General features: G+C 38.2%; 1 protein-coding gene across 3 annotated transcripts in view; it reads left to right on the forward strand.

Moving 5' to 3' along the window:
* Window positions 1-18,387, forward strand: part of rbpms.S (RNA binding protein with multiple splicing S homeolog) — a 129,502-nt gene that overhangs the window by 64,459 nt on the left and 46,656 nt on the right. For all 3 annotated transcript variants that reach the window (XM_041579727.1, XM_018243477.2, XM_018243478.2), the window contains exons 3-4: window positions 1,553-1,591; window positions 1,919-1,981. In XM_041579727.1, the coding sequence (XP_041435661.1) occupies window positions 1,553-1,591; window positions 1,919-1,981 (102 nt within the window). The remainder of the gene's footprint in view (window positions 1-1,552; window positions 1,592-1,918; window positions 1,982-18,387) is intronic.

Consider the following 18,387-nt stretch of genomic DNA (forward strand, 5'->3'; position numbering starts at 1 on the left):
GCGGCAGCACATTAGCAATTAGCTAGTCTCTCGGTACAATGTCAGATCTCAGTGAATGGTTTTTTTAAATTTCTGAACTCCTAGTACAGATTCCGTCCCTGACTCTTGGGGGCAGATTTATCAAGGGTCGAATTTTAAAGTTAAAAATACTTTGAAATTCGACCATCGAATTGAAATACTCAAAGTATTTTTTATCGAATTTGTGTATCCTGCGGTCGAAGTAAAATTGTTCGATCGCACGATTAAATCCTTTGAATCGAACGATTCGAAGGATTTCATCGATCGATCGAACGATTTTACTTTGACTTCCAAAAACTTAGAAAAATGCTCTAGAAGGTCCCCATATGCTAACACAGCACTTCGGCAGGTTTAATTTGGCAAAGTATTGAAGTCGAAGTTTTTTTAAAGAGACAGTACTTCAATTATCAAATGGTCGAATATTCAAATGATTTTACTTTGAATCTAAGTTGAAGTCATAGTATCCTATTCGATGGTCGAAAGATCCAAAAAAATTACCTCGAATTTCGAAATTACTTCGAGTTTCTCATCGCATAACCACAGCTAGCCATTTTTAAAAGGACCAATTTATTTGATGTATAATGTATAAAGTGTAAATACATGAATGTAAATGAATGAAATGAATGTAAATTAACCAAAATAAAATAATCAGATACTTTGCCACAATTTTGTAAAATCATTAGTGTTTACAATGTCAGTGTTTTTGCTAAAGTTATTATGCTATGACGTCAAGTACAGACAGTATCGCTATGCAAGTGACTCTTGGGGGCAGATTTATCAAGGGTCGAATTTTAAAGTTAAAAATACTTTGAAATTCGACCATCGAATTGAAATACTCAAAGTATTTTTTATCGAATTTGTGTATCCTGCGGTCGAAGTAAAATTGTTCGATCGCACGATTAAATCCTTTGAATCGAACGATTCGAAGGATTTCATCGATCGATCGAACGATTTTACTTTGACTTCCAAAAACTTAGAAAAATGCTCTAGAAGGTCCCCATATGCTAACACAGCACTTCGGCAGGTTTAATTTGGCAAAGTATTGAAGTCGAAGTTTTTTTAAAGAGACAGTACTTCAATTATCAAATGGTCGAATATTCAAATGATTTTACTTTGAATCTAAGTTGAAGTCATAGTATCCTATTCGATGGTCGAAAGATCCAAAAAAATTACCTCGAATTTCGAAATTACTTCGAGTTTCTCATCGCATAACCACAGCTAGCCATTTTTAAAAGGACCAATTTATTTGATGTATAATGTATAAAGTGTAAATACATGAATGTAAATGAATGAAATGAATGTAAATTAACCAAAATAAAATAATCAGATACTTTGCCACAATTTTGTAAAATCATTAGTGTTTACAATGTCAGTGTTTTTGCTAAAGTTATTATGCTATGACGTCAAGTACAGACAGTATCGCTATGCAAGTTAAATGTTGTCAAATATATACTTTTTTTTACATGTCTTGGTAAACCTAGGCACATACGGTATGTGTCTTCTCTTAAATAATGCTGTTTTATTATATTTACAGGGGTATGAAGGTTCCTTAATAAAACTCACTTCAAAGCAGGTAAGAATTGTTTTTTGTTTTTTTTAACACCATTTCTGAAAAACATATGTTATGTTATGAGAAGGAATCATGACAAGTTCCTCTGTGCTAGTATTCTCATGGGTTTGTATAATAACATGCTGAAAACCTAAAGCAGTTAAACAGGTCCTATGGAAATAATTTGGTTTTCAATTCAGACCTTACATTATCCTGCTTGCTAACTCTATAAACCAGTTTAATGATTCTGAGCTTCAAAATAGATCTATTCTTCATGAACCTAGAATAGAATGTGCCATCCCTTTTATAACAGTCCATAATAAGTAATAAGTTACCTTTCCTTTTGACCAGCCCGTAGGTTTTGTCAGTTTTGACAGTCGATCAGAAGCTGAAGCTGCCAAGAACGCATTAAATGTAAGTTGCATTTTTGTGACATCTGTACTAATACTGTAACAATACTGTAATAATCCATATACCTTTTTGTCCATGCAACTATCATATTAATGTAAAGAACATTTAAAATGGGTAGGTCACCTTCATTTTACATTTTTATGTTTTGCTGTTTCTGTTTTATTGAACTTTGTTTGCACCAGGTCATGTAACCCATAGCAATCAGCATGCTTTCAAAGAAGTAACTAGTAAATGACATGACAGGTTATAAGACTCAAATAGTCTCATTTGCAGGTCATTGATCCCTTTTAATTATTCTATACTTTCTTTTAAATGCAGTGTATGGTTATATACTGTAATAAGTCAAACCTTTGCAGGCTAGATAATGTTAAGAATGTAATGTATTGGTATGAAGACTATAAAGCCTTTGGACTTGTTGGGGACCAAGAAACCTGGTGGTCTGCATTTAGGCTGTGCAACTTCACTTAGACAGCCCTAATTCAGAGTATGTATATTTGTCAACTATATGGAAAAATAAGCACATCGCTGATATATAGGTAATATAACTAATACTAAGATATGAGAGAACTACTTGGCCAGTACAGATATGGAATATTTTATCTGAAACCCCATTATCGAGAAAGATGTGAATTACTGGAAGGCCATCTCTAGTGATGAGTGAATCTTTAGAAAAATTAGTTTTTCTTGTGGCAACTATTTTGCCCCTGCTACTTTTTTTCCAAACGTTTTAAAGTCAATGGTTGCTTTTTCTTTTGGCAACAAGTTTGTCTTGGCGACATATTTATCGTAGCAATATTTTTCGCGTCAAATTTTTGCAGATGCTAAAGTGCGGATTTTTGCAGCAAATCCATTCCTGGCCAAAAAAAATTGCTCATCACTAGCCATCTCAGTAGAGTATATTTTATTCAAATAATTCTAATTTTTAAAAATGATATATTTTTTCTGTACTGATAAAACAGTACTGTATCTTGTATTTGATCCTAAAGGTGGCCATACATGTGCAGATCCGCTCATTTGCAGAGGTTGACAAGAAAGCAGATCTTGCCCCAATATGCCCAATTTGAGTGGGAGATATTGGGCTGATCCAATTGTTGGGTCCAAAGGGAATTCATGAGGTTGTTAAGAGGACTGCATTGTGAGTTATGCGGCCTCAATCCAATTGGATTTTTTACTCTGACGGATTGAAATCTGGCCATTTTTCAGTCAGAAGCCCACCGGAAGACCTCCATACACAGCATAATTGTCTGCATTGTCTGCATTGTCTGCAGCTTTTATTCTGCCCGTGTATGGCCACCTTAACTAAGCTGCATGAATCCATATTGATGGCAAAACAATCCTATTGGGCCTATATTAAAGTTTAAATGATATTTAGCAGACTTACGTTATAGAGATCCAGTTTATAAAAAGACAACTTTTACAGATAGCGTCCCTGGATAATAGATCCTATACTTGTACTGTTATGGTGAGTAAAGCAAAAATGTTGCAATTACAGTGCTTCAGGATTCATGGTTGTAGCAGTAGAAATGTCCTCGGCATAGTGTGCACAATCTGCGCTGAACATCTTGGTACAGTATATTACATGTCATGGAGCTTGGTCAGGAGACATGCTATTATGCAGGGAGGTTAACAATTAGGGACCATCAAATGGGGGGTTAACCTTGATGTGATATGTCAATTTTATGATCATAATCATACCATCTCCCTATAACTAAAAAAAACCCTGATTTTGCAAAAACATTCACTTTCTTAGTGGGAATGTGCATTGATCATCAAACCCCTCTCTTTTGTATGTTTGAAGCATAAGTGGTCACAACTAACCTGTCTTCTCTCAAACCTTGGATACACCAAAGTAGGGATGCACTGAATCCACTATTTTGGATTCGGCTGAACCCTTGAATCCTTCATAAAGGATTCGGCCGAATACCAAACCAAATCCTAATTTGCATATGCAAATTAGGGGTGGGAAGGGGAACATTTTTTTACTTCATTGTTTTGCGACAAAAAGTCATGCTATTTCCCTCTCTGCCCCTAATTTGCATATGCAAATTAGGATTCGGTTCGACTGGGCAAAAGGATTCGGCCGAATCCGAATCCTGCTTTAAAAGGCTGAATCCAGAACCGAATCCTGGATTTGGTGCATCCCTAGTACTAAGTATATTTCCAATCTGTGACATACATTGGGAAAACGCAAAGAGTGATATAAACATCAGCCACGCATAGCACGACAAAAATTTTACCACAACCATTTTGTCACCACACCTCCCTATTTACCATGTCCATTTGACAAAATTTGGCAGGTTATGAAAGGTTGAACACTTTTTAAGGCCATGTTTATGTGTTACAACAGTTTTGCTAATGAAGCTGAAAATGCCTTTTAAGCTGTGCATCTCAGTTTCCCCAAGAGACCTGCTTATCTTGAATAGTTACAATTGTTTCTTTGCTTATCTTAAATTGTTACAATTCTTTATTTGCTGATCTTAACTTGTTACAAATATATCTAATTGCAGGCGCTCATTGTTTCGTGCTGTCTGCCAAAAAGCCTCGTATTTAAACTAAGTTTCAAAAACTTTGTATCTTTTTCTGGCATCAGTGCAGGAGATCAAAGGAAAACTCTGGATGTTTCAGTAAAAGGAAAGCCCTGGAGCTATAAGCGCAGGGGCTGCACGACAAGGGATCCGAATGACCAGCAGCCAAATTATACTGGTCTAGGTTACAAATGCCCATAATCACATGTAGCTGTGTTTAGGTGAGAAGGAATGAGTTAAAGCAGGAGATGGCCAGGCCCAGGGGTGGAGTAAGAGAGGGATGTGATGTCAGGGGAAAAAGCAGTTTACTTCCTTATCTTCTGAGAGGTAGAGACATCCTACCCACCCTCCCCCATTTTACAAATTCTATGAAATGTCAGGAGTTTTCTACTTTATGTTCTCATATTTTCTATTAATAACTGAATATGGATGTTTTCATGAAAGTGCTGTTATATTGTGGTTTCTGTATCTTTACACATTATAATTGTGAGAGTCTGTATTGTATTTATTTATGTTAAATTAATGTGAATCGCTTGATCCAGGGAATGTTTATGTTCGCCATTGGGGTCAGGAAAGAATTCTTTCCCTCTTGAAGCATAATTGGCACTGGCTTTTGGCTGGGTTTTTTGCCTTCCTTTGGATCAAAACAGTGCACATATGATATTATATTTTAAGTTTTATTTGTCACAGCAGTGGTAGGACCTTGCCAGAGTACTGCACAGGTAAGTTTAGAAGAGGGAGAAAGGAGGTTCTCTCCTGTGACTGCAAGGTGCATTGATTGATACAGACGCTACTACTGCTTGTGCTAGGGGGCAGCCTGCTTGGATTTCCTGTCATCGACACACTGCAGATGCAGTTCCGGCAGCAGGGCTGCTGAACTTCTCTCATGTTGGCGGCAGGGCATAGTAGTGATCTCTTGTTAAATTCTGGCTTTAGAATATTGCCTTGGGTTAAGCTGGCAAGGTCTTATTTATTTAATAAAATGTGAATAAATGCTGTGGCCATTTTACACCCATCTTTGTCTCCTGGTTTCATTAAAGGGATACTGTCATGGGAAAAAAACATTTTCAAAATGAATCAGTTAATAGTGCTGCTCCAGCAGAATTCTGCACTGAAATCCATTTCTCAAAAGAGCAAACATATTTTTTTATATTCAATTTTGAAATCTGACATGGGGCTAGACATATTGTCAATTTCCCAGCTGCCCCAAGTCATGTGACTTGTGCTCTGATAAACTTTAATCACTCTTTACTGCTGTACTGCAAGTTGGAGTGATATCACCCCCTCCCTTTTCCCCCCCCATCAGCCAAACAAAAGAACAATGGGAAGGTAACCATATAACAGCTCCCTAACACAAGATAACAGCTGCCTGGTAGATCTAAGAACAACACTCAATAGTAAAAACCCATGTCTCACTAAGACACATTCCGTTACATTGAGAAGGAAAAACAGCAGCCTGCCAGAAAGCATTTCTCTCCTAAAGTGCAGGCACAAGTCACATGACCAGGGGCAGCTGGGAAATTGACAAAATGTCTAGCCCCATGTCAGATTTCAAAATTGAATATACAAAAATCTGTTTGCTCTTTTGAGAAATGGATTTCAGTGCAGAATTCTGCTAGAGTAGGACTATTAACTGATGCGTTTTGAAAAAAAACATGTTTTCCGATGACAGGATCCCTTTAAGGTATGTAATAATGGGGTCCAGTGGGATAGCTCAAGGTGAAGGGTCAGATTGAGGAGTCCCCTTGTCATGCGGGCTGAGCTGTTAAAATCAGGGCTGTCCTACAAAAAATGGGACAGTTGGGAAGTATGTGACCATACCTCCCTAGAATTCCTTAAATTGTCCCAAGGATTTACTGCAACCCAAAAAGAGACTGAGGTATTTGCTTATATTTTTTTTAAATAATTCCTCAGCAAAGTACAGGTACGGTATGGGATTCATTATAAAGTGATCTGAACTTTTCTGGATGAGGAGTCTTTCTTTACTGAAAAGTATCGTGACTTAAGGTTACTAAAACATCACATATATTTATTCCAGTCTACTAAAAAATTACATTTGTGGTATGGTTTTATTATAGAAACAAAGCAATTCAAATTAAATGAAGTTTTTTTTTAATAGCATTGCTGGATTTTAGAACCTTCTACATAACAGGCTTCCAGATAATAGAGCCATGCCTGTATTTATTGCATTCACTTTTCAGGTGAATTATTAGGTATTCTTTGCCCTGATAACTGCACAGACAACCTGCTAATGCAGAGCAAATATTGTCTCATAAAGTAATTGGTTAATTCTATCCATTTCAATGGACAAGTTATTTGGGCCAGGTTAGTTCTGGCAAATGCTTGTGTCTTGGGAACATCTTGTCGCAATATCACTTTGTTCCAGAATCTGGTCTTACAAATATCACTTACTCTCCTGGAAGACAGTAATTATGATTTTGGCCAATATTTCTGCGCACGTCCTACCCACAATTGCTTGCAGGTGCTTTCTTGCGTCAGCACAACATTAGATGAATTTTCAAAAGAAAAAAAATAAAAGGTGTGTTGTGAAAGGCCTTTTAATATGGGTCATTTTTCACTTAATGCAATGGTTGAATGTTATGATGGATAAGTGGTCTGTAATGATTTATAGTATATTAAAGTAGGAAAAATGTTGTATTTTTAAAGGCAGAGCTTAACTTTCTTGAGTTTATATAAATCACAGATTTCTTTTCAGTTGATATTTAATGGTTTATTTAATGGAGCATGCTACATTTGCCCTTGATTTTTCTTCTTCTTTATGGGTTCATGCATTTGGTGTGTTCATCCTGAATACTTGTGCAGTGTACTAGATCTTAAAAATTCACACAGGCTAGGCAGTGTGAAGAAGTGTTTTTTTAATCAACTGATATCACTCTCCTAAGTGATTTTAAAGCTTCCCTTGTATTAACTATATGTGGTATAAAATGTTTGTGTATGTAACACAATCCTTTGAATATATAGCAAAAAACAATTACAATTTATATACCCATTTGTCAGTGTGTCAGCATTGGTGTGAATTGATCACAGAAACGCATATATATATTCTACAGAGGCTTGTACACACCAATTGATTTCTCAGCTTTTTTTACTGTGTATATTGCTAATTCACCTGTAGGCTCTCTTCTGTTATATTTGTGGGTTTGGACCTTTTTTTCAGTAAGCTGTTGTGCAGGGGAGACATTGGAGTACAAAGTGCATTAGATCAATATAGATTTTTCAAACTTTTAAATCAATCTTAGGATGCATTCCTCTTTAATGAGTGGTTCTTTCACTGTTGCTTACCATCTCCCTATTCATTTGATATAATATTTTCCTTGCCTGTTACTTTGCCCCTATTTTGGTGCTTCAAGAAGAAAAGGATCAGGAACTTTTCCCATGCATGATAAGGCAGCCAATCACTGTTTTCCCAACCTCATCTTGACCAGCTTGTCCATTTAACACAATATTACCCAAGGCTTCTTTGGTAATTATCTTGTTTCTGTAATGGGACCATGTCATTCCTAAAATAAACAAGGTTGCAATTTGTTTATGATGCTGACGTTAATGGAAAATTGTCTGCCTTAAAGCACTAGATGTGTTTTTGTTTCAGATTATCTTTCTTTTACGATGTTTGCTCAATATATAGCTAAAACAGAGTATACGGTTAAGACGAAATTGTGCACACTAGAGCAAGGTTGCCCAAAAGTTAACTAACCCTTGAATTCGACCCTCGAATTTAAATCCTTTGAATTAGAATATCGAATTCGAAGGATTTACCGCAAATCCTGCGATCGATCGATCGAAGTAAAAAGCGTTTGATCGAACGATAAAATCCTTCGAATCGAGCGATTCGAACAATTTTAAGCGATCGATCGAAGGATTTTTCTTCTATCAAAAAAAGGCTAGAAAAGTGCTGGGGAAGGTCCCCATAGGCTAACATTGTACCTCGGTAGGTTTAAACTGCCGAGGTATGTAGTCGAAGTATTTTTTTAAAGAGACAGTACTTCGACTATCGAATGGTCGAATAGTCGAACGATTTTTAGTTCAAATCATTCGAATCGAAGTCCATAGTAGCCTATTCGATGGTCGAAGTACCCAAAAAAATAAGTTTTTTTCATTCGAATCCTTCACTCGAGCTTAGTAAATGTGCCCCTAAACGTAGACCTTGCATTAGTAAAGTATGGACACTCCTGCACTAGAGCATGCCCTGTAAGTTCTTGTATATGATTGTATTTGTACTACATACATTCCATGCTTGTGCCAGACCTAGCACTGAAAAGTCAAAGGATGTACTTTTATGGAATGTTTCTACAAACATCTTGTACCTGTCTCTTCTCATTCTATCCACAGGCCTCCCTTTCCCATTAACCTTTAAATCCCTTCTGTTTTTATCTGCAGTCTGTTGTCTTGAATGACAAACTAAAAAGAAGAGCAAATGGACTTAATAAATCATTTGAGATTATTATTATCATTAAGATAATAAATCAGTTGGGAGTGCAAAGGAGTTTTATTAAAAAACTGGAAAGAAAGAAAGAAAGGAAAAATGGTTTATAGCTTATATGGAAACAAATCCTGCCTTTTCTGTAGGAGAATTACCTAATTTAGATGGGTGGACTACAGAGACAAATTTACAACATAGGTCCATATCTAACTTTGACCCATAGATACCATTGATGATTGGCTGCCATTGGTTCAGGCCCAGTTTGTGGCAAGGCCACAAAGGCCCTGGCCTAGGGCGGAACATTTTAAAAGGCAGCATATTGCCTAGCAGCACTTTAGGTTTGCCTGGGTTAAAATGAACGATGCACATGTGCGTGATCGGGGGAGGGGGAAAATTTGCCCAGTGTTGAATGAGCCCCATTGTGTTTTTGTTTAGTGTTCTGTTTAAAATGTTTAATTTCTATAACACCTTCTTCTTAGTTTATGAAACGGTATGGGGCAGTAGTCTTATGGGTGGAGCTCTTCACCGATTGTAAAGAGTACAGCAAATTAATTGAAGGAGTATACTATAGACCCCCCCTAATGTAAGTGAGGAGGAGGAGGAGGCTAAGCTCCTGATGCAAATAGAAAGGCTAGTTTGGGTAAAGTAATGATAATGGGGTATTTTAATTACCCAGATACTGACTGGAGCAACAGTACTGCCAGGACAGTTAATGGGAACAAGTTTATAAACTTGTTGCATGACAATTTTATAGCACAAGTTGTTGAGGAGCCAACCAGAAAAAATGCTATACTGGATCTAGTGATCTCTAATGACCCAGAACGGATAGCAAATGTGTTATTGAACCCCTGGGTAATAGTGACCATAAAGTGATATATTTTAATGTCTGTTGCAAAAAACAAATATAAACTGGGGCAACAAAAACCATGAATTTCAGAAAAGCTAATGTTAGTGCCTTGAGGGCTGCCCTTCAGAGCATTGATTGTGACATTAGGTTTTCATCTAAAAACACAGAACAGAAATGGTTGTCATTTAAAATGATATTAAATTGTTACTGTTCTCAGTTTTTTCCCTTAAAGGGATACTGTCATGGGAAAAAAATATTTTTCAACATGAATCAGTTAATAGTAATGCTCAAGCAGAATTCTGCACTGAAATCCATTTCTCAAAAGAGCAAACAGATCTTTTTATATTCAGTTTTGAAATCTGACATGGGGCTAGACATATTGTCAATTTCCCAGCTGCCCCAAGTCATGTGTCTTGTGCTCTGATAAACTTCAATCACTCTTTACTGCTTTACTGCAAGTTGGAGTGATATCACTCCCCTCCCTTTTTCCCCCCAGCAGCCAAACAAAAGAACAATGGGAAGGTAACCATATAGCCGCTCCCTATACAAAGTCACAGGTAAAGTGCCACACTCACACAACTCACTGTTTGTAGTCTCGGGTGCACGCTGAACTCCCCTCTGCACAGGTTCTTTACACGTAGATAAACAATTGCAGCAGCACTCCGATATGTGAAAAAAATCTTTATTCGTGCAACAACGGCAACGTTTCGGACTATTCCAGTCCTTTATCAATTGACATATTGTCAATTTCCCAGCTGCCCCAAGTCATGTGACTTGTGCTCTGATAAACTTTAATCACTCTTTACTGCTGTACTGCAAGTTGGAGTGATATCACCCCCTCCCTTTTCCCCCCCCAGCAGCCAAACAAAAGAACAATGGGAAGGTAACCATATAGCCGCTCCCTAACACAAGATAACAGCTGCCTGGTAGATCTAAGAACAACACTCAATAGTAAAAACCCATGTCCCACTGAGACTCCTTCAGTTACATTGAGAAGGAAAAACAGCAGCCTGCCAGAAAGCATTTCTCTCCTAAAGTGCAGGCACAAGTCACATAACCAGGAGCAGCTGGGAAATTGACAAAATGTCTAGCCCCCATGTGAGATTTCAAAATTGAATATAAAAAAATCTGTTTGCTCTTTTGAGAAATGGATTTCAGTGCAGAATTCTGCTGGAGCAGCACTACTAACTGATTCATTTTGAAAAAAAATATTTTTTACCATGACAGTATCCCTTTAAGGAGTAAGTGTAGAAGCATGAAGAATCACCCTATGTGGCTTAATATAGAAGTTACATAGTTACATAGTTAAATTGGGTTGAAAAAAGACAAAGTCCATCAAGTTCAACCCCTCCAAATGAATACCCAGCATCCATACACACACCCCTCCCTACTTTCACATAAATTATATATATATACCCATACCTATACTAACCATAGAGTTTAGTATCACAATTGCCTTTGATATTATGTCTCTCCAAAAAATCTTCCAAGCCACTCTTAAAGGCATTAAATGAATCATCCATCACAACATCACCCGGCAGTGCATTCCACAACCTCACTGTCCTGACTGTGAAGAACCCCCTACGTTGCTTCAAATGAAAGTTCTTTTCTTCTAGTCTAAAGGGGTGGCCTCTGGTACGGTGATCCACTTTATGGGTAAAAAGGTCCCCTGCCATTTGTCTATAATGTCCTCTAATGTACTTGTAAAGTGTAATTATGTCCCCTTGCAAGTGCCTTTTTTCCAGAGAAAATAACCCCAACCGTGACAGTCTACCCTCATAATTTCAGTCTTCCATCCCTCTAACCAATTTAGTTGCACGTCCCTGCATTCTCTCCAGCTCATTTATATCCCTCTTAAGGACTGGAGTTCAAAACTGCACTGCATACTCCAGATGAGGCCTCACCAGGGACCTATAAAGAGGCATGTTTTCATCCCTTGAGTTAATGCCCTTTTTTTATGCAAGACAGAACTTTATTTGCTTTAGTAGCCACAGAATGACACTGCCCAGAATTAGACAACGTGTTATCTACAAAAACCCCTAGATCCTTCTCATTTAAGGAAACTCCCAACACACTGCCATTTAGTGTATAACTTACATTTATATTATTTTTGCCAAAGTGCATAACCTTGCATTTATCAACATTGAACCTCATTTTCCAGTTTGCTTCCCAGTTTTCCAACTTAGACAGATCACTCTGCAAAGTGGCAGCATCCTACATGGAACCTATAGTTCTGCACAATTTAGTATCATCTGCAAAAATAAAAACAGTAGTTTCAATGCCCACCTCCAGGTCATTAATAAACAAGTTGGAAAGCAAGGGACCTAGTACAGAGCCCTGCGGTACTCCACTAACAACACTGGTCCAATTAGAAAATGTTCCATTTACCACCACTCTTTGTAATCTATCTTTTAGCCAGTTCTCTATCCAGGTACAAATACTATGTTCCAGGCCAACATTCCTTAATTTAACCAGTAACCTTTTGTGTGGCATTGTATCAAATGCTTTAGCAAAGTCTAAGTAAATCACTAAAAAAGTTAATAGGAAAGAAGAAAAAGGCATTTACAAACTAAGTCTGTTGGGACAGAAGCTGCATTTAATGAATATAAACACTATAATAAATGTTGTAAAACAGCAATCTGGAAGGCAAAGAAAGGAGTGCATTGCGTCCAAAGCATTTAATACCGTGCCCCACAAACGACTGCTTTATAAACTAAGGTCTTTTGGGCTTAATGAAGTTGTTTGCACATGGATAGGAAACTGGCTACAGGATCGGGTACAATGGTTGGTTGTTAATGGTACATTCTTTACTTGGAGTAAGGTTCTTATGGGGTCCCTCAGGGATCGGTATTGGGTACACTTTTATTTAACCTTTTCATTAATGACTTAGGGGAGGGTATTGTAAGTAAATCATTTGCAGATGACACAAAGCTACCCAGCCCAATTAATTTAATCCAGGATACAGTATCCTTGCAACAGGATCTTGACAAACTGGCAATCTGGACAGTTAAGTGACAAATGAGATTCAGTGTTGATAAATGTAAAATCATGCACCTGGGATGTAAAAATATCCAATTTACTAAAGGACAAAGTGACTAATGATGGCGATGATTCGCCAGCGTTACCACCCACAGACAGACTCTATCGCCAAGCGACTTTTCGTTTGTTACTCCGCAAATTCACTAAAATGCGGATTTTACTGAACGTTACCTCTTTCGGCAGACTTGCCTTCGCCAGCTCAGACCAGCATAATATTTTCTGAGTGGAAAAACTTCTAAGTTCACTGGCGTCTTTTTGTTTTTTTCAGGGTGATAGGCTGCAAAAGTCTTAAAAAAATATTTTTGTGTAACCAGTTTCCCCCATACATTTTCTTACATATGGGAACATTATTTCACAGTGGGCTCATGTGTAGGGCATTTAAACAACTCTATTGACTTTAGTAAATTGCCCTGGACATTTCTAGTTATCAGTGTCAATGTAATGTATTAGATGCAACATGTAACATAAAGACGTCCATTCAACTTTAAATTTCCCACCGTATGCAAATTAGCCTTGGCGCAAGACCTCTAACTAATTTCCACTATGTAGAATTGAACGCTAGCGCTTCTTCACTTTGATTTGCTTGCATTGCCGAAGTAATGCTAGTAATAATTCGCCAGCATCTATCGGCCAGGACCAGTGTCGGACTGGCCCACTGAGATACCAGCCGGGCCCAGGTGTCAGTGGGCCTCTTGCTTCTAATCATTTAGCCTATTTCATGGCCATTCCCTATTTTTTTATGGGAAAAAAATGTGTATTAATGGAAGAACCGAGTAAGCAGATATAAAAGTTCAGGAGAATAAAGAGGTTGAGTGAGGAGAGAAGGAATAATAGTTTGAAAAGTGGGCCCACTGTCTAAGGTTTTCTGGTGGGCCCCTGACATCCCAGTCCGACACTGGCCAGGACAAAACTACGCATTTTAGTAAATTAGCGTTGTCCCAGTGAATTTTGCCTGGTGAAGTGTATCGATGGGTGTGAAGCCGTCACTGGTAAATTTATCCCTTGGAGTCAGGTAGGAATTTTTCCCCCCTCTGAGGCAAACTGGAAAGGCTTCTGATGGTTTTTTTTTGCCTAACCTCATTCCTCTTTGACAATAACCTGCAGGACTCCTTACAATCTGGTTTTAAGCCACAACACTCCACTGAAACTGCCCTGACCCGACTAACTAATGACCTTTTAACCGCCAACAATCATTTCTCACTACTAATACTGCTTGATCTCTCAGCTGTATTTGACACTGTAGATCACCCTCTCCTACTCCAGTCCCTCCATTCGCTTGGCCTTTGTGACACAGCCCTGTCTTGTTTCTCTTCTTACATCATCAATCATTCCTTCAGTGTCTCCTACAACGGAGTAGCATCTTCTTCCCTATCTCTTTCTGTTGGGGTTCCTCAAGGCTCTGTCCTGGGACCTTTACTATTCTCCCTCTTTAGTTCCTCCCTCTGCAAATTAATCAACTTGTACGCATTCCACTACCACCTCTATGCTGACGATACTCAGATCTATCTCTCATCTCCTGATCTCAACCCAGAACTCCTAACTCGCGTCTCCTCCTGCCTGTCCTCTATCTCTACCTGGATGTCGCAACGCTACCTTAAATCAAACCTCTCTAAAACTGAAATGGTTCTCCTTCCTCCAACTAACACCAGCAACATCCCGGAAGTATCCATAATAGCTAACAATTCCACTATCACCCCCTCTCCCCAGGCCCGGTGCCTTGGGGTTATCCTAGATTCTGCCCTGTCATTCACTCTTTATATCCAGTCACTTATTAAATCATGTCACTTCCACCTAAGGAACATATCCAAAATACGATGATCACCCAAGAATTCTTATTCACTCTCTCGTCATATCACATCTAGACTACTGTAACTCTTTTTTTAATTGGCCTTCCCCTCCAGAGACTGTCACCTCTCCAGTCCGTAATGAACACTGCTGCGAGGTTCATACACCTCAGCAACCGATCCTCCTATGCCACGCCATTCTATCAATCCCTGCACTGACTTCCGCTGCCTTTTAGAATCAAATTTAAATTAATGACCCTGACATTCAAAGCACTAAATAACTCTGCCCCACCTTACATCTCTGAACTCATCTCTATATACTCACCCAACCGCTAACTAGGCTCCTCTACTGACCTGCTACTCAACTCTTCTCTCATTACCTCCTCACATGCTCGCATTCAAGACTTTGCAAGGGCTGCACCCTTCCTCTGGAACTATCTCCCACGGTCTGTCCGACTTTCTCCCAACCATTCTGCTTTCAAGAAATCTCTCTTCTTTTTTCAAGAAGCCTACCCTCACTCTGCTTAACTACCAAACGCAACACCACATACAGTACCACATTTCTCACCCACTTAATTCGATCTTGCCCATTCCCACACCTTGTGTATTACTCCCTTCCCTTTAGAGTGTATGCTCTTTCTGCATTGTGATGTATGTAACTCCATATGTTCTATGTATATAATTCATGTGATTTAGTTGTATAATCACACTTACTTTACAGTGCAACGCAATATGTTGGCGCTATATAAATACATGTTAATAATAATCAACTAAGTTAGGCAGGTTAAAAGGTTGAACTTGATGGACGTGTTTCTTTTTTTCAACCTTACTATGTTACTATGTTACTGTGTTACTATGTATGAATTTTCGACAGGTAGCTGTATTGTTTGAATAAGTGCAGTGTATAACTTTACAGTTTTGTATGAACCTCTATGTACATGCTTCTGTGTGTGATTTAGTTTTGTCTCTTATAACCAATGGTGCCTTGGGACCAGTAGATAACCTCACATTAAAACATTTGAGCTTTCCTCCATGAGGAGGTCATGAATTGTTCATGGTTGTGAGTGCTGGTCGTACAGTGCAACATGGATTGTAGTCTTTAATCATAGCACATGCCATGGGTAAATGATGTGCGCTGTGTCCATTTGATTAATGAAATAATATTTGGCTGTAATTAATAGCTAGTACTTTAGTTTTTGCCTTTGTCACCTAGGCATATTTCTGTTTAGATATGTCTATGTTATATAAAGTTACTGTTATAATTGGTAACTGCATGATAGCATAACTGCATTTGCCTGGCATACCATGAATCTGTAACTGACAACCTTTTTATCTCTTTCACTTACTTGTTGAATGACATAGAGTGTAAGGTATGCCATGAATTAAACATACTATGCTGTGCATTTATTTCTCTGTAACACAGTGTAAGTTTATTGTCCAAATGTTAAGCTCTTGCTGTGCTGAAAAACAGCTCTAACACGAAGACGTTTTAATATGCGTTTCCTTGCAGTGAATTTTTTATGAGTTGTACCACATAAGAACGCATGTGTTAATGGAGCTAATTCTTTTCTAAGTTGCTTGTACTCATGTGGTCCAGAGAGTATAAGCAACACAGAAGAGATTTAGCTTCTTTAACATGTGCATTCCCATTGATTGAGCAGATATTAAAACACCCATGTGTAAGTGCTGTAAGAAAACCAAACTTTTGCTTTTTTATAACCCCTCAAGTGTTGTAAATCATAGAATACACAACACTGATGGGCAGATTTATCAAGCGTCAAAAGGAAGCAAAAGATACTTGATGTGTCTATGAACTAATTAAAAAAACTATATAAAGTCTTAGCTTGAACTTAAAATAGGCTTAATAAGGAAGAATTGTGAATAATGAGTGTCTGTTAACTTATAAGGTTTATATTTCCTGTATATTGCCCAAGTAGAGATTTGTGTATAAAAAAAACTCTCTAAAAAGTTATGACCCTTGCATTACATTTTGCCAATTATAAGCAATTCATCCATTGCCAAATGGGAATTTTACAAAGGTTTTCTAACATATAAAATAGAAATAGTTTGCCAGCTAAACCTTATCACAGTGACATTCTGGAAAGAACTGCAGTACCCAGTAAATAATCTCAGCAACTGTAGCTTTGGAATGAGCTTTTTATATCCCTCTGAAATATTAACATACTTCTCTATTGGTGAATGCCAGAGAATAAGCACATATTACAAAAAAGTGGAATATAAGCTTCCAAATATGGTGTGTTGTTGCTTAAAGATGATAAAAGAATGTTTCTTCCTTCTATAAGAATGGAATTTGTGCTAAACTCTGCCAAACAAGTGAAGTCATGTAATTTAATTTGAGCTTTTAAAGATGTTAGGGCAATGATAATACATAGTAACATAGTAACATAGTAAGTAAGGTTGAAAAAAGACACATGTCCATCGAGTTCAACCTTTTTTTTTTTCTTTTTGTTTATTAACTACCTATCTGCCAGTTGATCCAGAGGAAGGCAAAAAACCCATCTGAAGCCTCTCCAATTTGCCTTAGAGGGGGAAAAATTCCTTCCTGACTCCAAAATGGCAATCGGACTAGTCCCTGGATCAACTTGGACTATGAGCTATTTCCCATAACCCTGTATTCCCTTACTTGCTAAAAAGCCATCCAACCCCTTCTTAAAGCTATCTAATGTATCAGCCTGTACAACTGATTCAGGGAGAGAATTCCACATCTTCACAGCTCTCACTGTAAAAAACCCCTTCCGAATATTTAGGCGGAACCTCTTTTCTTCTAATCGGAATGGGTGACCTCGTGTCAGCTGGAAAGACCTACTGGTAAATAAAGCATTAGAGAGATTGTTATATGATCCCCTTATATATTTATACATAGTCATCATATCACCCCTTAAGCGCCTCTTCTCCAGCGTGAACATCCCCAATTTGGCCAGTCTTTCCTCATAGCTAAGATTTTCAATACCTTTTACCAGCTTAGTTGCCCTTCTCTGTACCCTCTCTAATACAATAATGTCCTGTTTGAGTGATGGAGACCAAAACTGTACGGCATATTCCAGATGGGGCCTTACAAGTGCTCTATACAGTGGAAGAATGACCCCCTCCTCCCGTGACTCTATGCCCCTTTTAATACAGATCAAGACCTTATTTGCCCTTGATGCTGCTGACTGGCATTGCTTGCTACAGCCAAGTTTATCATCTACAAGGACTCCAAGGTCCTTTTCCATAATGGATTTGCCTAGTGCAGTCCCATTAAGGGTATAAGTGGCTTGGATATTTTTACATCCCAGGTGCATGACTTTACATTTATCAACATTGAATCTCATTTGCCACTTAGCTGCCCAGATTGCCAGTTTGTCAAGATCCTGTTGCAAGGATGCCACATCCTGGATGGAATTAATTGGGCTGGATAATTTTGTGTCATCTGCAAACACTGATACATTACTTACAACACCCTCCCCTAAGTCATTAATGAACAAGTTAAATAAAAGTGGACCCAATACTGAGCCCTGGGGGACCCCACTAAGAACCTTACTCCAAGTAGAGAATGTCCCATTAACAACCACCCTCTGTACCCGATCCTGTAGCCAGTTTCCTATCCATGTGCAAACGACTTCATTAAGCCCAACAGACCTTAGTTTAGAAAGCAGTCATTTGTGGGGCACAGTATCAAACGCTTTGGCAAAATCCAAATAGATCACATCTACTGCCCCCCCACTATCCAGAATCTTACTTACCACATCATAAAATGCAATCAAATTCGTCTG

The sequence above is a fragment of the Xenopus laevis genome, chromosome 1S (assembly GCF_017654675.1).
Source record: "Xenopus laevis strain J_2021 chromosome 1S, Xenopus_laevis_v10.1, whole genome shotgun sequence".
In the NCBI taxonomy this organism is placed as follows: domain Eukaryota; kingdom Metazoa; phylum Chordata; class Amphibia; order Anura; family Pipidae; genus Xenopus; species Xenopus laevis.